Source organism: Marmota monax, unplaced genomic scaffold (assembly GCF_021218885.2).
Source record: "Marmota monax isolate L192 unplaced genomic scaffold, Marmota_monax_Labrador192_F-V1.1 WCK01_AAM20220418_F8-fsc00311, whole genome shotgun sequence".
Lineage (NCBI taxonomy): Eukaryota > Metazoa > Chordata > Mammalia > Rodentia > Sciuridae > Marmota > Marmota monax.
In genome coordinates, this window is record NW_026694601.1 from 656,529 (window position 1) to 681,859 (window position 25,331).

A 25,331-nucleotide genomic window follows, 5' to 3' on the forward strand; every position below is an offset into this window, starting at 1 on the left:
TGAGCTACAGCCCCAGCCCCCAGATGATGTCTTGATCCCTCTTTGATAGGGAAGACAAAAACTAAAAATGCTTGAACAAAAATATACTTTTATTGGTAATTCAGACAAGCATAAAACACAGATCTCTACTTTAAAGCATGATGAAGGAAAGTTAAAGAGGTAAATAATACTAGGTAGGAAGAGATGATTGTTTTAGTCAGGATAAGCCCCTGAAGAAATATCTGAGCAGAGATCTGAATAAAGTGAGGCAGCTATCCATGGAAGAATATGAGAGAACAATCTAGACAGAGAAAATATTAAGCAAAAAGGCCTTAAAGATGGCATGGTGGGATAAGGTAGCACACGCCTGTAATCCCAGCATCTCAGGAAGCTGAGACAGGAAGATCCCAAGTTCAAAGCCAGCCTCAGCAATGGCAAGGTGCTAAGCAACTCAGTGAGACCCTGTCTCTAAAGAAAATACAAAATAGAGCTGGGGTTGTGGCTCAGTGGTTGAGGACCCCTGAGTTCAATCCCCGGTACTACCCCACCCCCTGCAAAAATAAAAAATAAAAAAAAAAAGGAAGATGGCATGAACTTGGGATGTGCAAGAACAACAGAGATTCAGTGTGGTAAGAATGGAATGAGCAAGGAGAGTGCAATGGATGATGTAGGAAATGCTGGTGGGGGACAGATCACAGAGGGCCTTATAGGTCCAAAGCAACTGGGCCAAAGCTTTATGGCTAAGCAACTGGATGATTATTAGTGCCACTTACTAACCTGGACTGACTTGTGGAGAAACAAATTTGTGAGTGACAGAATTGAAAAGATCCATTATAGATATGTTAAGTGTGAGATGACCATTCACCAGTCAAGATGACAGGTAGGCAATCATACCCATAAGTCTGCTATTCAGGTGCAAGCTGGGGCTGAAGATGTAAATCTAAAAAGTATGAGAGTACATGGTCTCTCCTAGGGCATGAGGGCAGAGGGAAAAGTGGAGAGTGTGGACAGCTCTGAAGTCCACCACCACTTGAGGTCAGTAAGGGAAAGACACGAGTAAGGTGCCCCGAAATCAAAGAAATGTATTTCCAGTAGAAGAGATTCATCCCAAGTCAAAGCTGCTAATGAATAAGAAAGCTAAGGATTGAGAAAATGACTGCTAGATTTGGTGACTCTGAGAGAAGTGGCTTCAGTAGAGTGATGGAGAAGAAAAACTGACGTATGTTCAAGAGAGAATTGGAAGACAACTCTATTGTGGTGTCTTACTTCATGAACTAGACTTGACCACGGGATCCCTAATATCTCACTAGCTCTTGGCATACAGCAGGTATGAAAGAAGTTACTGAACAAATGTCAAATCTGAAAACTCCCAATACTTTAAACAAAATTAAGAAACCCAAAATGGCACACCCTTTGAAGGGTTCCAGCCAACCTCATTCCATTTCCAGTTTCTACAAGTGTGGAAAAAACGCAAAGCTTCTTTCTGTCTTTCCTTAACCTGCTGCTATTAAGAAAGGTAATTATTGCATTCTGACTGGTAGTTGAGGGGCCGGGGATATAGCTCAGTTGGTAGAGGGCTTGCCTCACATACACAAAGCTCTGGGTTAAATTCCCAGCACCCCACCACCACCAAAAAAAAAAAAGAAAGAAAGAAATCTAGTAGTTGAACTAAGAGGTAAGAGAAAGGCCTTCCCTTTCTGCTTCCCAATTTCTTGGAGGTTATATATAGATAAAAATTGACTGATAATTTATGAACACATCTTCAAAGAACAGTTCAAATAAAAAATACAAACAAAAGAGCTATCAAATCATTCAAACAAAATATCCCATCTTATTCCAGACTTCATAATATTAGAGTCACAGTGAACAATGGATATCTTACCCTCCCTGATACAGACATAAGCCTTTTGTGGAGAAAACACAACATCCAGAAGAGTCCGGTTTCCTACCTGACATAACATCTTCTGATAATTCCTTTTCTCGTTCAATTTTTTCCTCTAAAGTTGAAATGCAGAATTCATAGCCAGCGAGAGCAAATTCTTGTCTGTGAAACAAAGATCAATAATCAACCATTTACCTTTTCTCAAACTCTCCTTTTACCTCCATCTTTCCAGCTCAGGTTTCAGCGTTATTGGTAAAGGAAAGTGGGAATTATGCTTAAAGTACCTCTGGGCTATCAATCTACCAATTCTCAAAATTTTTTCTAAAGTAATCTATTTAAGGTAAATTAACACATGAAAAGCTAGGAATGCTGTAAAAATTTTCACAACTGACATAACCAGTGGTCTTTCATCATCTCCCACTATCAGTCTCAAATGAGTAAGCATGGGAAAGCCCACACCTGATCAAAGTAATATGAAGTATGACCTAACAAAGGGAAGCTCAGCTCCCTCTGCACTAGGGATTGCTGCGTTCATGTAGCTTCTGGGGAGCTTTTGATTGTATATTACTTCTCTCAAACTATAAGTCTTTGATAAAAGTTTTCCAAAGTAATGAAACTTTTAGCCATGGCAATATTTAGACTGACTCTAGTTCTGGACCCTCGGTCAACTGAAGATGACATCCAAGCATGCAGATTGACTCCCTGATTTCTATAAAGAGATGCAGAGGAATATGACAGAAATTTCTCCTTCAGGCTGGGCAAGGCAGTGCACACCTGTAACCCCAGTGGCTCATGAAGCTGAGACAAGAGAACTCAAAGCAACTCGAGGCCCTTCACAATTCTTTTGAGACACCATCTCAGAATGAAAAATAAAGAAGGACTTGGGCATGTGGATCAGTGGCTAAGTGTCCCTGGGTTCCAAAAAATGAAATTCCCCCTCTATGTAGGAGCTTAGTTTTGATTTTTGCTCTTCCATGTTGCCTCTACTTTCTTACCAGAAGAAGCACTATAAATCTCAACCTTTTCCTCTAGTGCCTTCCCAGGGAAGAGCTGATGACCCTGCTGAGCTACTCTATTCTTAGAACAAAAGCATCCCCTTTCTGCTCTGGACCCAAACCTTGGTAGCAGGGACCCTTTTCAGCCAAGACATGGGGGCAGGAAGAAGCTGCTACAAAATGTTCCCAGTAGGGCAAGAGGCCTATAAAAAAATTCCTCCAGTGTGGGGCTGTAGCTGCATAGCGCTTGCCTGGCATGTCTGAGGCACTGTGTTCAATGCTCAGCACCACATAAAATTAACAAATACATTTATGCTGTTTACAGCTACAAAAAAAAAAAAAATTCCTCTCCGGACTCGTATCAGGCATTCTAAGCCTCAGGACCTGGCCTTGTCTTCTACCTTATGATTCTCTCAACAAAACAGAATGAAAAGTACTTAAAGGTTAATTATTAATGGATACTATAAAAGCTTTCACATCTACAAGATTATAAATTGTATTACTTTCCTGTGTTTTATTGGTTTTTATTGGCTTCTTACCTGAGCAGTTCAGTTCCACCAACATCTACTTCTATTTGATACTCTTCCTAGGAAGATTGACCTCAGCCAAAACGTTTCCTGGTACCAATCAAACTTAAAGCTCTTTAGACAACTTGAAGTCAAAGGCCCTCGGAAGTTCTACTGTCCAATCAAAATGCAGAGAGGACTTGATGAAAATGAAGAAGCTGTGACTAGGACAGCAGAGACCAGTACCAGGACTTCAATGAGAACCCTTTGTATAGTATCTGACTTGATGTCACTCCAAACCTCTGACACCAAATTCTGCAGTAACTAAAAACGTAAGGAAAGCTAGTTTTAATTCTCCCCCTAAACTCACCCCAAATAAAACTCCAGTCTAGAGTTCTCTGCTTACATCCTATATGCTTCTTCTTTGAACTCCACCTAGAAACTGATAGGAATAAAAGGCCCTCAACTCATCAGTGCTCTCAGCCTTTGGCATGTTATCTAAATTGTTGTCTAAGGTCATCCTATGTAGCTGGCATGTTTTTCTTCTTTATAAGAAATGACTCACTTATTTATAGATCTCTCCTCTATTCTCGACTAGTTCCCCTTCCAGAAACCTACCTATCATTAACTCTACATACTCTACATATGAACAGTGGTCAAGTCATTTAAACAAAATATTTTATTCAAAACCTTCTGCTAAGGTCTTAAAAATAGACATTTATTGTCAAGCATGGTGGTGCAACAAGGGGAACTCAGGCAGCAGGATACGCCCTATTCCCAGCAGGAATAATCTTAAACCTGGAATGCCCTAAACCAGAACGCCCTAAACCCGATTATCCTAAACCGGGAACACCCTAAACCTGGATCCGCCCTGGTCCTTGAGCAAGGTCACCTACATGCAATGTCACTGCAAAATGTCCTATTTCCACGAGCCCTTCCACTAAGCAACATGGGGTACGCTGGCAAGGAAATTGTCATACCTACTTGGCTAATGGCTCCCAGCAGTGCAAGCCTGTAATCCCAGTGGCTCAGAGGCTAAAACAGGAGAATGGCAAATCCGAGGCTAGCCTCAGCAAAACTTAGCAAAATCATTTCAAAATAAAAAATTTAAAAAAGGGCTGGGGATATAGCTCAGTGGTAAAGCACCCCTAGGTTCAATCCCCAGTATCCAAAAGAAAGGAAAAAAAGAAAAAAAAGCTGCTGTTTTCTCAGAATGGATAATGAAAATGAGCCACAAGATACTCCCACAGTGACTCTCACCATGTACCTTGATACCTAACAACTTCTTTTGCTGATGCCTATATCAAGAGAGTGGTTTCTTGGGGCTGGAATTGTGGCTCAGTGGAAGAGCAGTTGCCTGGCATGTGGGCCCTGGGTTCGATCCTCAGCACCACATTTAAATAAATAAATAAAAGATCCATTTACAACTAAAAAAATATTAAAAAAAAAAAAAAGAAAGAAAGTGGTTTTTTCAAAGTGTATTATCCCTGGCAATTTTACATTGCTCTCTCCACTTCTAGGAAGAGCTAACTACGGTTCCCAGTTCACATTTCAACTTCCCTTCTCACTTCAAGCAGGAACAAAAAACTTGACTAGCTTTATCACACAGCCAGGTGTGAGGGCTGTGTGCTTCCCCTCAGCAAGCTAAAGGAAAAAGCAGGGCAGAACTGGAAAAGCCTGAAGACTGCTAAGACAAGGCATGGGACAACTGAAAGGTGAAAGCCAATTTTTTGAAGACCCTGATGACTTGTAGGTAAATGAAGATTATATGACACCCTAGGATCAGTTTCCTGCCCACAGGCCCATTCTCTCGCCACTGTTACACCTACATTCTAACCACACTTACCTATTCTGAGCAGCATAGATACTGGCCAGTTTTAGGGAGATTTCAATTATTGCATTGTCTTCCTATTGGGAGAGAGAAATAAAGGTAATTCATGACAAGTAAAACTTCCTCACAGATTATTTCAGTTCAACTTCTTGACTTTTAGAGAAATTAGTGAAGTTCTCAGCAACCATGCTTTTGAATTAGTGAAAGATTGGCCATTTTTATAGAGGTACAGGAGCAAAAAATTCACCTTTTTTGGTCAAAGCGCACATTGAAGACTGGGGGAGAAGTTTTCAGGAAGACTATTTTAAAAACCGCTTCAATGAGGGGGCCAATAATAGGCAATATTCTTACCTGCTTCATGCCCCCTCCAAGCAGGTAACTCATTGTTGCTTTAAAAAGTTGTTCTGCCTAAAAGCGTAAGGAAAAGATTTTTCATTTGGGCCCAATTCTCTACATGACCCTTGGATTCTAAGTGTCAGTCTGATGTAGCACTCCTATGTACGTACACATGTGTACACACACACACCCCAAACACACAGAAAAGTACTTTTTTGGAAGGAAAATGGACCAAAGTATCAGGGTCCCACATCCTGTGTATCTTAATCTACTCTGTGGATGAGTAGAAATCAACTTCTCATCAAATCACTGTGGCAGAGATTGCAAATTGGCCCCAATAGTCACTCTCCCATCATTATGGCTATAAAATCCCCTCAATTTTTAGCAAATCAGCCTTCCTTAAAGCTACATGTAGTCATATGATGAAATTGTGGCCAGGAGTTGCATGCAGGAAGAATATGAACTTTTTAAACCATAACTTATAAGGATGCTGCTTGCCCTTCATCTTCTTTTTCTCCCTTCCTGCAGGCTGGAAGTGAGTCAGCTCACCCATGCAGCTTAGAAAGAACCAGACTTCTGAACCAGACAGCAGAGATGCCTATCTTGCCTTTAGTCTTTGACCTACATGTAGACTCACTTCAGGGGCTGGTGTTGTGGCTCAGCGGCAAAGTGCTTACCTAGCACATGCAAGGCCTAGGGTTCGATCCTCACACCACATAAAAATAAAGGTATTGTGTCCAACTACAACTAAAAAATATATGTCAAAAAAAAAAAAGAGAAATAACTTCATCCTCTCTGAGTCACTATATTCTGGATCATAGTAGCTTAGCCTGCATCATTACTATTGCAGTTCCCTAGAGGCTCGTATTTCACAAATTCAAAATATTACAAAATGATTTACTTACATTTTCTAGTTGACCTCGTATAAACGCTAAGTTGGCCATCTGAAAGCAAATTACAAATTGTTCAGTTTAGAGCACTGTGTTCCTACTTATCCAAAAACCTTTAAGCTAAAGATTCCCTTTGGCAGTCACACTCTGAATTAAAAAAACAAAAGTTCAAAGTGGATAAAGTATGTCACCAGTTAATCTGCTAGCACAGTACAGCAATGGTATAAGAAGCAAATACTTTGTTGCATATATTGTTGATAATAAATGAAATCTAGATCTACTTATCATTAAAGAAACAAAAGCTATTTGTTTCTTTTTGGTCGGGAATTGAGACAGCTCATAAGTGATTCTGCCAATGGTTTAAAAAAAAAAAAAGAAAATGACAACAATGAAAATAGAGCTTTCAAACACCCCAACGGTCAGGAATAGAAATCAGGAAGAACAATCCTTTTCAAGCATCCACCCTTCGTCATCAGTAGCTTTGATTAGAAGAGTTACCAAATCATAAGTGTAAGTGATGGCTTTCAGGTTATCGCTCTGATAGGCAAGGCGAAGAGCATCATGCAATATTAGCTCAGCCTCTTCTGGTTCATCTTTCATGATGCTCAACTAAAAAGAGAAGAAAAAGAAAATAACATTAAATGATGTATAAGGAAAGCACATGCATGTGCTTCCAGAAAGAAGTACAGATGGCTATACATCCCATTCATAGAAAGAAGCTATTCATTCATCAGATATTTACTGACTCCTACTATGCAGCAAGCATTGTCTATAGATGACAAGGAGGTCAGCCTCCCTGGCAGCTATATGTGGCTATGTGTAATGAAGTTTTGGCCAACAGATGCAGGCAGAAGGAATGTGAGCAATCTTTATATCATATTTTATAAGAAATCTGTTTGTCCTTCATCTTTTTCCTTTTTTTTTTTTTTTTTGGTACCAAGGATTGAACCCAGGGGAACTTAACCACTGAGTCACCTCCTATCCCTTTTTATGTTTTATTTTGAGACAGGGTCTCACGAATTTGCCAAGGCTGGTCTTAAACTTGTGATCCTCCTGTCTCAGCCTCCCAAGCCACTGGGATTACAGCCACGCATCAGTGCACCCAGCTCATCCTCTTTTTCTCTTCCTTCCTTTAGGCTGAAGGGGACCATCGGGGGAAATAGGCTTAATTACAATTCATTAATTAATAGCTATGAAGAAAAACAATGGAAAGAAGTGAGAAGGACGGGAGACTGAGGTTATAGCTCAGTTGGTAGAGTGCTTGCCTTGTATGCACAAGGCCCTGGATTCAATCCCCAGCAAAAAAAAAAAAAAAAAAAGGCAAGTGAGAAGTAGTCTCCTCCAATGAAAATCAGGGAAATCTTCCAAAGAAATAAGAATTAAACTGAGGAACAAAGGGTGACAGTAAGTCAACCAAATATGGAATTGGGAGGAAGAATGACCCACAGAGAATGAGTGAAGCCTGTACAGGTTGAAAAGAATGGTTCTTCAGAAGAACTGCCAGGAAAGAAATGTGAAGAATGGTGAGCCAGAGCACTACTGCAAATGAATGGGTGAGGTAGGATGGTTTAGATCTTAGGATCTTGCTGACCATGGCAAAGAGTCTGAATTTTAACAAGTGCAGTGGGAAATTTCTCAGAGTTGTCAGGCAAGAGTGATGTGAGCTGATTTGCATTTTTAAAATATCACTAAGGCTGCAGTATGGAAAATGCATCATAGGTATCACTAAGACTGATGTATGTCGTAGGTATCACTAAGACTGATGTATGGAAAAGGAATTGTAGAGGGTCAAAAGACCAGGACAGGCTATCAATTCAGTTGGTGACAGTGACTGCACTAGGATGACAACAGCAAGGGAAATAGAGAAACGGGCCATATTTGAAAAATATTTTGCATTTGGTGGCAACAGGAATTACAGCTGTGTACTGGAAGGCAATGATAGAGGACCACAAGTTTTAGAAATGTAGCTGAGAAACTGATGGTCATAAAGAGAAGATAAAGAATGTGTTGGAAAGGCATTCAAGAGGAAGAGTTTGGTTTGGGGCATTTTTAAGTCTGAGAGGTAGATGAGGCCTTACAGTGGAGATAGAATGTAAACAGCAAACTGAGAGAGCCTGGGGTGAAAAAAAAAAAAAAAAAGGAATATTAAGAAAAAAAAAAGATATGGAGAAAAGGAAGAATTGCATTTTAAGGATCATAGTATGTGCAAATAATGCCCACTTCATCTTGGCTGGTTAATTGATTAAAAACAACCATAAAACATTTTCAATAATTTGTTCAAACAAAAGAAATATGCCAAGGGTGCCATCTCCACCTGCACTTGAGACTGCAGCAATTTTACTGCAGGTTTTAGAGACGGACCAGACTGAATGGATCCCAACCTCCCCCCTCTGATGATCCATCTAATTTGGGGCAATTTTATCCTCCGAGCCTCCATCCACGTTTCCGCAAACTATAGGGAAGGCCTCGCTCACAAGGGCTCACGAAGCCTCACCTTGGCTCGCTTCAGCAGCTGGATGATCTCGGCCTCTGCCTCGTCCGCCGCATCCTCAGCGGCGGCCCCGCCCGCTCCCTGCTGTTCCTCCGCATCTGCCGCAGAAGGCCTCGAGAACCAGGCGAGCGCTGCAGGAAGGGGCTCTGAGGTCACCGGGCCCGGCCCGCGCCCCGGTCCCCGCCCGGCCGGCCCCGCCCGGCCCGCGCCCCTCACCTGCCAGTAGCGGCAGCAGGCCCGAGCCGCGGCCGTGCGGCGCAACTCGGGGTGGCGGCACCTCCATCTCGGGCCCGGGGCCTCCTGCCGGCCCGGGGAGCAGGCGCGCAGAGTAACCCCCGTACCGCCGCCCCGCGGCCCGCAGGAGGCCTCGACCCCGGCTCCAGCTCAGGAGCCGGTACATGCTCCCTCCGCGTCCTCTGCGCACTGCAGGCCGGTCGGATCCCGGGACGCCCCGCCCCCTGCGCAAAGGGTTCGCCGGATTGGTCGGGCCATCATGCCCAAGAAGGCGTCATCGTTGCTTTCCGCATGCGCGATGACGTACACCGACGTCACGGTCTCGCCCCAACCCCAGTGGCGGCGGCATTCCTCCGCAGGTTATCGTAGCAGGTCGGAGTTCGGTGGCCTAAGATCTTGTTGAAGAGGATGCAACCTGTGGCATCATGGCTGTCACGTTACCCGCGGTCGTAGAGGAGCTCTTGAGCGAGATGGCCGCGGCAGTGAGGGAAACCGCACGAAGTACGGGTCGTAGGCCGTGCGTGGCTGCGTTGTGGGCCGCGGAACACGTCGAGGGGGCCGGGGGCGCCAGGGCCCACGGGCGCGAGGTTCCGGGCCCCACCAGGGTGGGCGCTGTAAACTGCCCGAGTTTTTTTCCCTTATCTCTAAACTCCAGGCTCGTGGAAAAAATAAAATTAAATAGAAATATTTCGGCCATAAAAGTCAAATCCACTTAACAGATATTTAAGGAACAGTGCAGGTGTTGGCACTCCTCCCGCGGAGGGCGAACAGGCCAATGAGGACGGAAGCTCTGGGACAAGCGTTGAGTACACGTGAGAGGGGCTTGGGAGGTTGAAAGGACTGAATCCTATAGTGAGTTATGGAAAAGCTAACTCTTAAGTTATTTCATTCGAAACTCTGAATTTTAAAACATAATTTTTCTCAAGTCCTAATGTTAACTTTAAAAACTCTTCATATACTTTATTCAGAAAGTAAATATCTTAGGGTCACAAACCCAAATGCATATGCTAATTTCTGAAGTAAATCTGGATGCTCTAAAAGTCTTTTTTCCAGGGACCAGCAGAGGGTGCTTTATGCCTATGTCACTAATATCACGGAGCCAGGATCATCTCAGCATTACAAATTGAAAAAAAAAAGGATATTTCAAATCAAAATGTATGGACTATTCGAACTACTCTTCCAGTGTAAAGATGGTCACCCTATAAACAAAAGCCAAATTAGGTTTCAAGACTGCCATCGCTTATTCACTTGCATGGCTTTTGTGTGCTTCAATATGGGTTATTTTGCATTACTGTTTTTAAAAGACTGAGAAAAGTAAAGCATTTCAGTCAGAATTTACTGAGGGTTAAACGTCCTGATTCCAGAAAGGATGGAGGGAAAGCTAATGTATTGTCAGTTCAGTGTTTCTTGTCTAAGCTTGAACAGTCTAAGAGTTCAAAATAGAATCAACTTTTACTGGAGTATGTCAGAATGGATCAAACCTTAGGCCGACAATCTTGAAGGGGACATAGTAAGTGCTGTTGACACTCATGGCTCGGACACAAGGACCACTGACATTTAATCATGTTTATTTTTTAGCAGACCTGTTTTTTATTTTTTATTATTTTTTTTATTAGGAGAGAGAGAATTTTAATATTTATTTTTTAGCTTTCGGAGGACACAACATCTTTGTTTGTATGTGGTGCTGAGGATGGAACCCGGCTACACGAATGCCTGGCGAGCACGCTAGCACGCTACCGCTTGAGCCACATTCCCAGCCCGCAGACCTGTTTTTTTAGTCGTAGAACCTTCCTTAACCCCCATTCTAAAGTGCTAATAGTTTTAAATCAAGATTCAAAGCTTGTGTAAGGAAATATAAACTAGTTGTAGCTGAGCCATGTAGGAAATTAAGATTACATTTCCTGTGTTACTTTTTGGTTCCCCTGTAGTTACAGTTGTCTTGGTTTGTTTAGTTTTCTGTGTATTTATCCTTAATTCAACCCCACATTCTATCAGTGTTCTAAATCTCTACTCAACATGTTCAAATTAAAAAGGTGTTCATCAATTTCATTTTTCTGAAGAAATCTCTCCTAGAGCGTTCTGACTTGTCTAATATGAATTGGCTGATCTCATCTGTCTCCTGAGATCTCCCTTCACCATTATTATCCTGGGAATTCTCTTTACCTATGTTGGGCCTTATATTTAGTATATCCTACAATTTTCTTTTCTTGGTTTTCTACCTTATTTTATGGAGCATAAGCTCTTGTAGCTTCGTGAAGAAGGGTATGAAAGGGTGTGAGATGTACTTTTTAAGGCTTAGCATGTCTGAAAGTTTTTCTATACTCACACTTAATTGATAGGTTGGCTAAGTGTTAAATTATATGTTGGAAATAATATTTCTTGAGACATCTGAAAGCATTATTATGCTATCTTCTATCTTCTAGTGTTTTTCCTGATTTTTTATGTGACTTTTTATTTTTCTGGAAGTTGAATCACACTTGTTCCTCAGTATCCTTAGAGGATTGGTTGCAGGACCTCCTGTGGACATCACTGATGCTCAAGTTCTTTATTTAAAATAGCATATAACCTATACACATCCTCCCATAAACTTTAAATCATCTCTCAATTACTCATAATGTTTGGCACATGTAAATGCTACATAAGTAGTAGTTGTACTGTATTGCTTAGGGAATAAAGATAAGAAAAAAATCTACATGTTCAGGTATAGGCACAGAGAATATTTTTCCAAATTTGTTGTTTGTTTTGGTTTTGTTTTTAATCCAAGGCTGGTTGAATCATGGAAACATAAAATCCATGGATTTGGAAGCTCAACTATATCTTCTCTTTATGACCAGTTTTTTAGAATCTTCTGATGAGAATTATTTTTTATTTTTTCACTCTACCATGTGGGCACTCAGTGGCCCCTTTCAGACTAGGAATTCATATCCTTCAATTCTGGGAAATTTTCTTGACTTACTGGATTGATGAGTTTTTTTTTTTTTTTTTCCTAGTGTTTCCATTATTCAGTTACTGAATGCCCTTTATTGTTCCTCTTGAGTGATGTACAATTTCTCCTATATTTCATTTTTTAAATTTTCTCCACTTCCTAGGAACTTTCTTTAACTGAATCTTTTAGATTCCTTTTTTTTATTTCTGCTGTCATATTTAATTTACAATTTTTTCCCCTGAAGATCCCTTTATTATATCTTGTGCCTGTTTTACAGTTGCTTTGCTTGTTTTTTCCTCTGATAATATTGATAGGTGTTTGAAATATTTTCTCTGCAGTTTTTTCTCTAATTAGTTTGCTTCTGTTTGTTTTGTTCTCTGTCTTTTTTCCTTTGTTTCCCAGTAATTCTTAGTTGTCTAGAATGTTTAAGTGTGAAGACTTTGGATATAGAAGAGCTTATGGATGGTTAATGTCATTGTAATTGTTTTTACTAGGCTAGCTGGGGAAAACATTCCAGTGTCATTCCTCTTGGCTTGGTCAGAGTCCCCAGGAAAGATTGCCCAAAGGGTAAAGCCTGATTGTATTACAAGAGCCATATTGGGGAAGAGAGCATGAGGTCCCCTGTTTTTCATGTGACACCTTAGCTCCACTGTGTGTACCTAGAATTTTCCTCTAGGTCAGATAACGTGTGTTTGAATCTCTCCAGAAAATGAACCTAGTCTTTTGTCAGAGCGCAAAGACAGCAGCCATCTATAGCTAGGCCGTAGATTACTTCTTAAACATATTTTTTATATATATATATATATATATATATATATATATATATATATACACACACACACACACACACACACATATATATATATATACACACACACACCCCTTTATTTTATTGATTTATATGTGGTGCTGAGGAGGATCAAACTCGGGGCCCCACATGTGCCAGGCACGAGCTCTACCAATGAGCCACAACCCCAGCCCATAGACTTTTTGTTATTTTAATGTCCTTGATTGATACCAGCCTCCAGAACAATCTGGTACTACCATTTTGAGAATTTCTTTTTTTTTTGGGGGGGGGGGGTTGAGGGGAGTAAGGTAGAGGAGAAGTATTGGATTCTGTAATTAAATCAGGTTGGTGCTTGACTCTCCCCACTGCTAGCCTAGGATTCAGTTTTTTCAGATCTTGTGAATTATTTTTCACTCTTCTATCTACTTCCAGTTTATCTTAGTATTGTTTCTTCCTGCCTTTCTCATTCTTGGGAGTTTATGGTTTTTTTTTTTTTTTTTAACTGTTTTAGGCGGATTTAGGGAAGGAACAAAATTATATACATAGGTTCAATTTGTTTTAAGATTTTTTGTGTCTGTGGTCACTAGTATAACATAATTAACTTTTTTTTCTATTCCCATTTTACAGTTCCTGATGAGCATCTATCATCGTAAGTACACACTGTTGTGCTTTGATTTTTTTAAAAAAAACTCTAGTATATTTTAAGGGCCAAATCTTTATCAATTCTTAACTTTTTTTTTATGGTGCTGGGGATTGACCCCAGGGCCTTGTGCATGCAAGGCAAACACTCTACTAATCGAGCTATATCCCCAGCCCTTGATTCTTAACTTTTAAAACTAGTCTTACTGAACTAGTTAACTACTAAATATTTTTCAAATAATTTTTAAAAATCTCAGATGAATAGCCAACAACATCATATAAGGCATTCCTATATTGCCCTATTTGCAACTCTTCTTTAACACCGTTCTATAAATTAAACCTGTTCCACTGGCACATAAAAAAAAAAAAAAAAATTAGAAGTATACCTGTCTTCAAAGAAAGATAAATGTGGGACTGAGGTTGTGGCTCAGCGGTAGAGCGCTGGCCTCCCACATGTGAGACCCTGGGTTCGATCCTCAGCACCACATTAAAAAAAAAATAAGTGAAATAAAGGTGTTATGTCCAACTACAACTAAAAAATAAATATTTTTTTAAAAAGACAAATGTTATTTGCAGGTGATATCACTATTAAAAAAAGAGAGAATTAAAAATGGCCAATTATTTTACAGAAATAAAAAATCATTTAATCTGATTTATAATTCAATAAATTGTGGATGGAACTACTAAAAAAAGTCATTTTCTTTCATGCCACAAAATCCAAGAATACAATTACAATCTCAATAGCAATAAAAAGTAAAAGCTACCCAGGAATAAGTGACACTTAATTGTTTTTATTTTGATTTTTGGTGGTACTAGGGATTGAACCCAAGAGCACAATCACTGAGCTACATCCTCAGCCCTTTTTTTTTTGGAAACAGGGTCTCATTAAGTTGCCCAGGATAGTCTCAAACTTGAGATCCTCCTGCCTCAGTCTCCCAAGTAGCTGAGATAACAGGAATGCACCACCTTGCCCAGCTACCAGTAATTATCTTAATGGTAAGGAAGTAGAATTTAGGAAAATGCTTTAACCTTTCCTCTATTTGTCAGATTTTTCATAAGAATTATACATTATTATAAGAAAAATTAATTACCACTTTAAAAACAAAATAGGCAATCATAAAAAATGCAAATATGCAAAAATGTTGCAGAAAAATACAAAATAAAGATAACTGTTCATCTTTTAAAACTGGAAACCACAGAAGAAATTTGGTAGAAATATGGAGAAGGGCATAACTGATACCTTACTGGTAGGAATGTACATTGGAAAGTAACTTGGCAACAGGAAATAATAGCTTTTAAAACATATTCTTTGACCTAGATATTCCACTTATAAGAATATATCCCAAGGAAGTAATCATGGTTGTTCATAAAGATTTTACAGTGAGAATATTAATCCAGTATTGTTTATTGTAGTAAAACAAAAACTCTGAAAACAATCTATCCAAAAGAGTTGGGGAGAATAAAAGTAAAAATCTTTGTAGCCATTCTTTGTTCAAGAGATGCTTGCAGTAGGTTCTAAAGAAGACAAAGCAGGTTTAAATTTTTTCTAATGTTAACTGTGATTACCTTTGATTATTTTTACCATGTTTTATTGATTTTTTTTATTGACTAAATCTTTAACATGTTTAATATAAAAATTTTAAAGAGCTCTTTCCTATTCCTTCAATAGTTTTGCACCTTAGACTAGTAATGTAGAAAAACGAAGTAAGTTATTTTTTAATTTCTAAAACATTAACATATATATGTATGTGTATGCATACATATATGTATACATGTGTATATATGTGCACATACATTCTATGTATAATAAAATCAGGAAGGAAACCAGTAAATATTTGGGGCTAGAGATAGATAATACTCAGTGATAAAGAATGTGCTTAGCACCTTTGAGGCCCTGCATTGAATTCCCAACACATAAACACAAAGAAAAAAAGAGAATGGAAACACTACACAAAAGTATAAAAGAGGGCTTCATTATCAGTATAAGTTACTCCTTTTATTAAAAAAGAACATCTGAAATAAATGAACAAGAATATTAATATATATTAATTCTAGAGAGCAAATGAGTCTATGGATTTTGCTATATTATTTCCTGTTTTTCTAAATTAAAGTGAACTTTTTTAAAATGCTGAGGATGAAGAGGGCAGGATAGCTCAGTGGTAGAGTGCTTGTCTAGCATGCATAAGTGGGTTCTATCCTCAACACTGTCAAAAACAAAAGAAAAGAGGGCTGGGATTGTGGCTCAGTGGTAGAGCGTTTGCCTAGCATGTGCAAGGCCCTGTGTTCAATCCTCAGCACCACATAAAAAGAAAGAAAAGAAAGTGCTGAGGATAGTGAACCTTTGGGTCAAGTTACTAAGGTGACTGGCAGTCAGCCCTTCTAATCCAAAGCCTCCATTTCCCAGGCTGAAGTTTATCTTTGGCTCATCAGCCATTCAAGCCTTGGACCTAGTTGATCGACAGTCCATCACTTTAATCTCATCGCCCAGTGGAAGGCACATTTACCAGGTAATAAGTCTAGAAGTGGGATAATCTCAACAGAAACCCTTAGGATAGAATGTTTTCATGTCTCTATGGAAGCTGATAACCAGCTTGAAGTATTTCCTAACTGTTGAAAAGGTTTTGACCCATTTTAGTAAAGTTAACATATTAGTGATTTTTTAAAATGTGTATGTACTTATTCAAAATTGACAAAACTGCATATTTATGGCATAAATGGTGTTTTGATATATGTATACCTTGGGATGACTAATTCAGGCTATTAACATGTCCATTACCTCGCATACTTATTTTTTTGTAGTGAAACCAACTTAAAATCTACTCTTAGAAAATTTCAAGTGTACAATTCATTGTTGTTAACTATTATCATCATATTGTACAGTAGATTTCCTGAACTTATTCCTCCTGCCTAACTGAAATCTTGTGCCCTTGAACCACCATCTCCTCCAACCTTCAATCTCTTAGTAACCATTCTTCTCCTTTTTGAGTTTTGAGTTTGACTGTTTTTGATTTCACATATGAATGAGATCATGACTGAGTATTCCATCTTTTTGTGTCTGCCTTGTTTCATTTAATATACTATCTCCAAGCATTTTAGTAGTTAAAAGAAATATTTCCAAGAAATATTTTCAGTACCAGCAATAATGTAGAAAGGCTTTCTGTCAGGTCTGATAGAGTATAGTCAACTTTTGCTTTCTTTTCTTTTTTTTAAATATTTTTTTATTTATAGATGGACACAGTGTCTTTATTTATTTTTATGTGGTGCTGAAGATCAAACCCAGTGCCTCACACTTGCAAGGCGGATGCTCTACCATTGAGCTACAGCCCCAGCCCAACTTTTGCTTTCTTACTGTTGATGATAGAGGCACATCCTCCCCATAAATTTATAGATATTTACATCTTGTTCATAGTCTTGCTTATAGGCAAAAGCCAAAATGTATTTTGAGGTTCTTCCACATGATCAGAATGATTTATCAAAAATGATCTTTCAAATTGTTGTCAATAAATATTTATTAAGGGTCAAACTGCTGAATACAGTTTACTTGGACCTTAGTTTTGCTCTCTTCAAGCTTATGATAGGGATAGATAGATTTGTGAAGCAGCAGCCTCTTATCAGACTCTGAATTACTTTCATGTGTTATTGATTATTCCCACCACAAGACTGCAAAGTATATTTCTGTAGGAAGCTTAAATGAAGAAAAGTAAAGTAACATGCTGGGGTTGTGGCTCAGTGGCAGAGTGCTTCCCTAGCATGTGTGAGGCACTGGGTTCGATTCTCAGTACCGAATATAAATAAATAAAAAATAAAGATCCATCAACAACTAAATTCTTTTTAAAAAAGTAAAGTAATAGTTGTATCTGGTTACCTCACATTGCCTGTTCTATAATCTGAGACTAGAATAAAGACTATATAAACGGCAGACAAAAGTGTTACTCCTCCTGGCTATATGAAACAAAGGTAAAAGCAGCTGGGGTTGGGCGAAGGGACTCTTTCTTTTTTTTTTTTCCTGGTACTGGGGATTGAACTGGGGGGCACTCAACCACTGAGCCACATCCCCATCCCTATTTTGTATTTTATTTAGAGACAGGGTCTCACTTGAGTTGCTTAGGGTCTTGCCATTGCTGAAGCTGGCTCAGAACCCAAGATCCTCCTGTCTCAGGCATGCACCACTGTACCCAGCTTAGGGAAAGGACTCTTAAGAAATAAAAATATTGGCAGTGGTTCAGAGTTTTGTGTCTGGATTCAAAGCCATCAGCTCTTATTTGTTTTCCAGGCTTTGCTGAAGACCAGAACATGAGAATAGAATTTTTTCATTGTTTAAATTCTGTTTTGTTTTGTTTTGTTTTGTTTTGTTTTTACAAATAACTTCTTGGAGCTGAGACCAGTTAGTTAACTCTCATTGAGAGACCACATCAATTAATTCTTAGGAAGTGAATGACTTCAGCAAAGCCTGCCTAGAGAAATAGGTGCCTTTGCTCAGTGAATTCACTTGCCATTCTACATTATAGCATAACTTCCTTGACATGGCAGAGTCATCCTGTGTTTCCTCATTAAGGAGAATAGAGTAGTGTTGGATGCTATAGATAAAACTATTGAATAGTATTTTCCTACTCAAAGGAGACTGCCTAGTAGGAAATTCTGACATGGTGAACTTACAGATGTATACTCAGTCACTAAATTTATTATTTATACATGAATAGGTATTTCTGTAATCTTTTCTGATATTTTATGTTTGTTTTGTTTGTTGTTTCAGGGGGAGGGTACTGGGGATTGAACTCAGGGGCACTCAACTCAACCACTGAGCCACATCCCCAGCCCTATTTTGTATTTTATTTAGAGTCAGGATCTCCCTGAATTCTTAGCACCTTGCTTTTGCTGAGGCTGGCTTTGAACTCACAATCCTCCTGCCTCAGCCTCTCAAGCCGCAGGGATTACAGGTTTGTGCCACAGCACCCAGCTTTATATTTGGGTTTTTTTTTTTTTAATATATATGTATATTTTTTTAGTTGTAGTTGGACACAATACCTTTATTTATTTATTTTTATGTGGTGCTGAGGATTGAACCCAGCGCCTCGCACGTGCTAGGTGAGTGCTCTACCAGTGAGCCATAACCCCAGCCCCTGTATTTGGTTTTTATATGACTTAGATACCTGAAACTAGAGCGGCCCTTCACATTTTCCCCATGTCTTTTAGTTTTGGAATTTTGGTCTCAGTTCCATTATCAACATAACATTTAGCCTGGGCAAGCAGATGTCTGGCTGACCTCTTGTTCTGTGATCTGATCATTAATTAAAATGTTAAAGTTGTTTAAAATATTTTAATTATAGTTGATGTCTTGTTCCTCCAGTATTCAGTGTGACTTGTTTAGTTTTTGTAATTCACATCCTATATTAGCTTTGTTAGTCATAAAAAAACGCTAACTTTCTAGAATTGTGACTATCAGCCTGGAATTTGAATTAAATGAGTCTGAAGAAATCTTTATAACCCTTCAGGTTAACCTTAATGGTTGTATTATATAGTACTATAGTAAGAATTTGGTTTAAGTTGGGGGGGGGTTGTAAAAAGATAAAAGCTGAATCGGACACTGCCTTGTCTTTCCACAAGAGAACTTTTATTCCATATGTCAACCCTAATATTATTACTGTCCACCAGATGTAATGTGTACTTATTCTAAAAGTCACCATTTTGTTGCTATCACCTGACCTGCTTTTTAGAAACTTTGGCTCAGTTTGAGAAGGGGTGGCGAAATTATGCAGTAACAATGACCTCCAAATCTGAAAGGCTTTAAAGAAACAAAGTTTTACATATCCTTCATGCTATACATCCATCAGGAGTCAACTGCAGCTCTGCTCCCAGGCACCTTCATTTAGGAATCCCAGTTAGTAAACCCACCCCTATGTATATAGCCTGTTGTGCTATAATTTTTAACATTTCTTCCTGGCTATTCATACTTAGCTGGATAAGAAGCAAGTCATATAGCCAGTCTGTATTCAATAGAACAGGAATGTATAATCCTTTTTCCAGAGAGAAATAATACAGCTTACTGCTGCAAAGTATCATAAGAGGCTTGTAGTGGGCATAAAATAAAGCTGTACCCATGAATGTGTAACCATCTATGTGGGTCACCTCTTTAGAACCTAACTGAAGTCCTCCAAGCAAAGTTCCTACAAGTCCAATCTGAGTGTCCTCTTCTTTGTATGTCCATTTTTAAAAAAATCACACCAAACTATGAGTGGAAGAACTAGGAGCAATTCCTGTAAGAGGAGTTCATTTTTCATTGAAGGGTGAAGAAATTAAATTTTCCCTAAGGTCGATTTCTAGTTCTAAACAATTCTAACTCAGATTTCTGCCTGATTATTGGGTTCATTAGTTGTCCACTGCTATGTACGGTACATACTGCCTCAAGCAGTTAAACATTTTACTTTGAATCTTAGCCAGCCTGTGAGAGGAGCGGGCAAGGGAACATCTGCAGAATTTATCCCCATCTTTAAGTCACCGGGCATTATTTTAACATAGTTCAGGAAGTATTCTAATAGATAGGGGCCCTGCAATACGAAGGAAACACTGAATCATTCAAATTGATGCAGAATTCCAGAGGCTTATTCCTGAGTAAGTTTATTTCTAGAGAGAAAAGACACAGGAGATAACTAAAGGAAGAATTCTAAAGTTTTATTCTTTGGTAGTAATTTGGAAACCCAAGAATCATTCATGTCTCTGTTGGATGTTCGTTTTCTTTAGGATGAAGGAGGAAATAATCTGCTTTAATTTTCCTTCTTCAGTTAAGCCTTCCAGATGCACTAGGTAAATTTCTCTGTTCATACTTAGTGATGTAGGTGATAGGTATGTTCATATAGGAAATTTATGTAGTGCTGAGGTTTGAACCCAGTGCCTCATATATGCTAGGTGAGCACTCTATCACTGAGCCCCAGCCCCAGCCCAAGATGTGTGGGTTTTTTTGTTTTTTTTTTTTTTTTAAAGAGAGAGAGAATTTTTTTAATATTTATTTTTTTAGTTTTTGGCGGACACAATATCTTTGTTTGTATGTGGTGCTGAGGATCGAACCCAGGCTGCACGCATGCCAGGCGAGCGTGCTACCACTTGAGCCACATCCCCAGCCCCCAAGATGTGGTTTTAATAACAAATTTAAACCAAGGCTAAAATCTTTAATTGGTACAGCAGGCATCTTACCCAATCATTGGCCATTCCTGGAAATCTAGGAACCCCCAAGGAATTCTGCTGATTTTGTCAAAAAACTTTACCAAGATGGCTGTGTCGGCCAGGTGAGGTGGCACACACCTGTAATCCCAGCTGCTCAGGAGGCTCAGGCAGAATTGGAAGTTTGAGGGCAACTTGGGCAACTTAGTGAGAGCCTACCTCAAAATCAAATTTTAAAAAAGGGCTGGAGATGTATATGTCAGTGGTAGAGCCCCCATAGGTACAATCCCCAGTACTCCCACCCCCACCCCAAAAAAGATGGCTGTATCATGTGAACCAGTGAAAGAAGCACACATTTGAATCTGCTATTTCTCCTACGGTTAAAGCCTTATCTGTTGCTTAATTCTCTGTGGGGTAGAAAAGATCCTTGGATGGGAAATTATATGACAGTATAGTTTTAAAAAAAAAAACCTGTTATCCCAGTGGTTCGGGAGGTAGGATGTAGGAGGATCATAAATTCAAAGGCAGCCTCAATAACGTGGTGAGACCTTATCTCAAAATTAAAAAAAAAAAAAAAGGGATGGGGAAGTGGCTCAATTGTTGAGTACCCCTGAGTTCAATCCCTGGTACCAAAGAATTTTTTTTTTTTAAGTTCTGTGATTTTTCATTTAGATTAGTGTCTTCAAGCCTCTTCAAGCCTAAATATAATCCAAAGGCCCTCTGAGAAATAATCTTCTAGTTTGGAAATTAACTTAAGGAATGAAACTGTTAGTCAGCCTCCCACCACTGTAACAAATATCTGAGATAAATCAACTTGAAAAGAGGAAAAGTTTATTTTATTTCAGTTTCAGAGGTTTCAATCCATGATTGCTTGGTCCTGTTGCTTTGGGCCTGTGATAGCAAATTATATACATGGCAAGAATATGTGGTGGATGAAGCCTGTTAACCTCATAGTACTCAGAAAGCAGAGAAAAGAAGGGTATAGGGTCCCAATATCCCCTTCAAGGGCACAGTCCCAGTGACCCAACTTACTCAAACTAGGCCCATTTCCTAAAGGTTTTGCCACCTTCCAGTAGTGCCACAGACCAGCAACCAAGCCTGTAATATCTTTGGAGCACATTGAAGATCCAAACTACAGTAAACTAACAAAAAGGTTTTGACTATTTGGTGGAAAAGAGACCTCCAACAGATTTGTCCAGTCAGGAATGAGGCTGTAGCTCAGGGGTAGAGCACCTGCTTAGCCCTGTTTCAATCCCCAATACAGGGCATGGGAGGGGATATAACACTAAATTTGTCCAATCACACCACTAACAGATCAGATTGTCCCTTTACCTGTCCTTTGTGTTCTTTTGACTGCCACCAAAGCTTTCTGTTCTTAGACTGAGCCTCTTAACAACCCCACATATATCTACATCCTCCTTCCATCCTGCTAAAAGAGTGGGCAGATCTGGGCTTGCCTCTTTTCCGGAGACCTCCATCCTGAGCAGCTGAGTCATCCCTTTTGCAGGATTCTTTATATTCTCTCCACCCTCAAATGTTTTTCAAAAGCCCATTTCTACTTTCTTCTGAGACCTATCTTGCTTCCTGCCCAACCACTCACTCTGTACCTGTTTTCACTCTTTTCAGGTATGTGGTGGAAGCTTCAGAAACTTAACATACATGCTGTGAAATACCAAATGTTAAGAAACCCCACAATAAAATATAAATGAGAGATTTCCCCTTCACGCCTTGATAGTCAGCACATGGAGTAGGCCCTATGAATCACTAAGTATAGGAACAAATGGTTTGTGTGGATGGTTGAACTAGCCTGAAACTCTTCAGTTCCACTCACTGTCCTAAAGGGTGAGCACTGAGAGGTAAGGAGCAGTTTGCATGCTCCAGGAAAAGAAGTTGAGTTTCCCCTTCTATGTAAAATAGTACTGCATTTCTTTCCAGTGCAGTTTGCAGAGACTTTGAATCATTAAATGGTTAAAGGGAAAGAGATGACACCCAGAAGCACACCTTCTGAGAGCTGATGTATCTATCCTTTTTTCCTAGGTACTAGGAAGTTCTGGCAAAACATACACATGTTTGGCTTCTTGTCATTACTGTTCGTGTCCTGCATTTGCCTTCTCAGTGCTGCGGAAGAGTGAAAGCCTACTGGTAAGGATGGGGAAGGCTCTTGCCACCGCAGTTAGGTTAGGAGATAAATTGCTAGCCCTTATTTAATGGTTTAAAAGTTGCACAAAATGGGAATTTATTTTTTTCCTTCAGTACTGGAGATTGAACCCAGAGGTGCTTACCACTGAACTCCACTCCCAGCCCTTTTTGAGATAGGGTCTTGCTAAGTTGCTCAGAATGACCATGAATTTGCAATCATACTACCTTAGTCTCACAAGTAGCTGGGATTACCAGTATGTGCCAACATGCCCAGCCACAAAGTGGCAGTTTTACTGTATTAAAATAAATAATTTATTTCCTTGACTTCAGTGATTTTTATTTATTTATTTATTTGTTTGTTTATTTATTTTTAGGCTTAGCCTACCAAAATGTCCTTTATAGAACTACATTGGTTTCTTGCTTTTTTATTTGAAAGGTCACAGCTTTGGGGAGGATAGAAAGGCAGTCCTGGAAGTTGGGACTGGGAACGTAGATGGTCCAATAAAATTTGAAGCTAATTGTATGTTGGCAACTTGTATAACCCCAACTCCAGCCATGAGGTGTGGCTTCTTCCTACCTGTAAGATAGACTGGTGCTACACTCAACCTTCACACGGGGCAGGAATGCCTTTGTCCGTCCCTCTCAGTCTTTACTGATTTCCTCAGAGTCCAGAGCATTAAGCAAGAGCAGGACATATTCACACACTCCTTATCGCCTCTTGGGAGAAGGTCACTATTTCTCAGTCTTGGCAAAGAAGATAATGGAGTCTACTGCATTCTTCCCTTCATTTTACTCTGTTAACTTCTTAAACATCTTGGGAACTGGATGCCAAGTTGGATGTCCCATTGTGCAAGAGGCCGAATTCATAGCTCATGTGCTATAAGTATATATCACCTATAAAATAACAGGATTGAATGAGGACCTCTTCAAGATCTGAAGCTGTGTTCTGTGACATAGGTCCAACTGCATCATCTCCCCAGAGTAGCAGACAGGCTGGGATATGCCAGAGTTCTGCCACAACTCCTCCCTGACCCTCAGCCCTGACCCTCAAGTACATAACAGTGGTTAAGTGAATAGACTATAGGTTCTGAGCATATGGTTAAAATGAAGTTAATACCTGTCCTCATGGGTAGCTGTCAGATAAGTGAGATAATCTGAGAAACACTGAACAACATAGTACCTCAAGGAATGTTAGCCATTGCCTTCCTTTCTAAAAGGAAGGAAGAACCTAACTGAAAGCACAGCAAACTTCCTTTTCCTTTCATATAATGGTAGGAGAAGTAGACTAGACAATCACAGCCCTGCTTGTTCCTAATATGTCTTTATGTTTTGTGTTCCAGTGTAAGCATCTCTTGGCAGTTTATCTTGGTCAGGTTATGAGGACCTGTCAGCAGTTAAGTGTCTCTGACAAACAACTGACAGACATGTTATTGATAGAGAAGAAACAAGAAGCTTAAAAAAGTACAGATGGAATGTCATTGTCTTTCAAAATAGAAGTCCTATGGAGAAATGCATTCAACCTGTCATGGTTCTCAAGGAAAAGAGATGAAATGGATCTTCCATAGACTTGTGTTACTCTCCCTTTTCATCCTGGATTGCAGGACGAACTCTGGGAGCTGTGGGCTAGGGAGAGTGTGAATATGGTTTGGAGCCTATGACATCTTCCCATGAAAAACCTGAATCAGCCTCTGAGCCACTTGGGCAAAAAATGTCCCTGGAAGGAATTAAGCATTGTAACCTGAAATAAAGTCCAATACCATGCTGTGTCCACAATTAGTTTGCTTCTTAAGTGACTGAATTAGTAGTAATTCTTTAAAGGCTAGGGTGGCTAGTCAAACTGAGTTCGAGCAAGTTTAGATGAACAGGTATTGGTTCTTTTCTTGGGGTCCAGAAAATTACTCAGCAATAATAAAAGATCAGAGCAGAGAGATGGCCAAACAAACAACAGTAAGTCTGAAAGGACTCTCACCTTCTGATATATGTGGCTCTGCTGCCAGAGCAGCCTAAGTGGACTGTATTGCTAGTGATGCAGCCTCTATAACAAGGCCAGAGCTGGATTTATTCTGCTTGTATAGCAGGACCTTATAACTGGACAGACAAAAGGACAGACTTCAAATCATGTCCTGGAAAGAAGCTGTAGATACCAATAGGGATTTTGAGTCTGAAGAATAAATTTTAAAAGGGTGGGGGTGGATAGGAGACCCAGATGGACCCCAAGAGAGAACAAGGAGCAACAGTAGGATAAGGATGAAAATGAGACAGGCTTCAGCCCAGCACAAGAACTTCTTAATAAGTAAAGCAAATAAATACATAATAAAGTAACAGCTAGAAGAAGATCGGAGAGGGACAAGGATGGCTGGTCTCTGCAGGGGTTCATAAACCTGCAGTATTATTGTGGAAAGGGAAGCAATGGATAAGCAGATAAAAGAGATGATTTTCTAGCCTAGGACACCCCCTTATCCCTGGGACCCCTAAACAAGGTATTAGTGAATGAATGCTGAGGAAAGCCCAGGGCCATACTAGTTGCAGTGCTGTTGTGGT

The 25,331-nt window shown here is 39.6% G+C and overlaps 2 protein-coding genes across 10 annotated transcripts in view; one reads left to right on the forward strand and one right to left on the reverse strand.

Annotated features, from left to right (window-relative positions):
* The window catches only part of Ttc19 (tetratricopeptide repeat domain 19), a 45,409-nt gene extending 36,054 nt beyond the window's left edge, over positions 1-9,355 (reverse strand). For 5 of the 9 annotated variants that reach the window (XR_006846685.2, XR_006846683.2, XR_006846682.2 and 2 more), the window contains exons 1-7: positions 9,127-9,355; positions 8,914-9,041; positions 6,918-7,028; positions 6,435-6,473; positions 5,545-5,601; positions 5,209-5,270; positions 1,929-2,023 (exon numbers count right to left, since the gene is read on the reverse strand). Coding sequence is in view for 2 of the 9 variants with exons in the window: in XM_046422077.2 (XP_046278033.1) it covers positions 1,929-2,023; positions 5,209-5,270; positions 5,545-5,601; positions 6,435-6,473; positions 6,918-7,028; positions 8,914-9,041; positions 9,127-9,310 (676 nt within the window). In the remaining 7 variants the exon portion in view is untranslated. The remainder of the gene's footprint in view (positions 1-1,928; positions 2,024-5,208; positions 5,271-5,544; positions 5,602-6,434; positions 6,474-6,917; positions 7,029-8,913; positions 9,042-9,126) is intronic. The other 4 variants (XR_009224688.1, XR_006846686.2, XR_009224687.1 and 1 more) reach the window with 1 other exon arrangement.
* Positions 9,356-9,442: 87 nt separating this feature from the next.
* Positions 9,443-24,563, forward strand: Zswim7 (zinc finger SWIM-type containing 7). The gene is made up of 5 exons (XM_046422087.2): positions 9,443-9,645; positions 13,485-13,506; positions 15,901-16,003; positions 22,689-22,793; positions 24,131-24,563. Exons 1-5 carry the CDS (start codon positions 9,570-9,572, stop codon positions 24,245-24,247), a joined length of 423 nt encoding a protein of 140 aa, XP_046278043.1. The 5' UTR covers positions 9,443-9,569; the 3' UTR covers positions 24,248-24,563.
* Positions 24,564-25,331: the final 768 nt, after the last annotated feature.

Bases quoted from the DNA above. Each gene is read 5' to 3' on its own strand.
- Zswim7 (XM_046422087.2), top strand. From the start codon at position 9,570: ATGGCTGTCACGTTACCCGCGGTCGTAGAGGAGCTCTTGAGCGAGATG. The intron at 9,646-13,484 runs GTACGGGTCGTA...CCCATTTTACAG, and splicing joins AGTGAGGGAAACCGCACGAA to TTCCTGATGAGCATCTATCA. The intron at 13,507-15,900 runs GTAAGTACACAC...TCCATTTCCCAG, and splicing joins CCTGATGAGCATCTATCATC to GCTGAAGTTTATCTTTGGCT.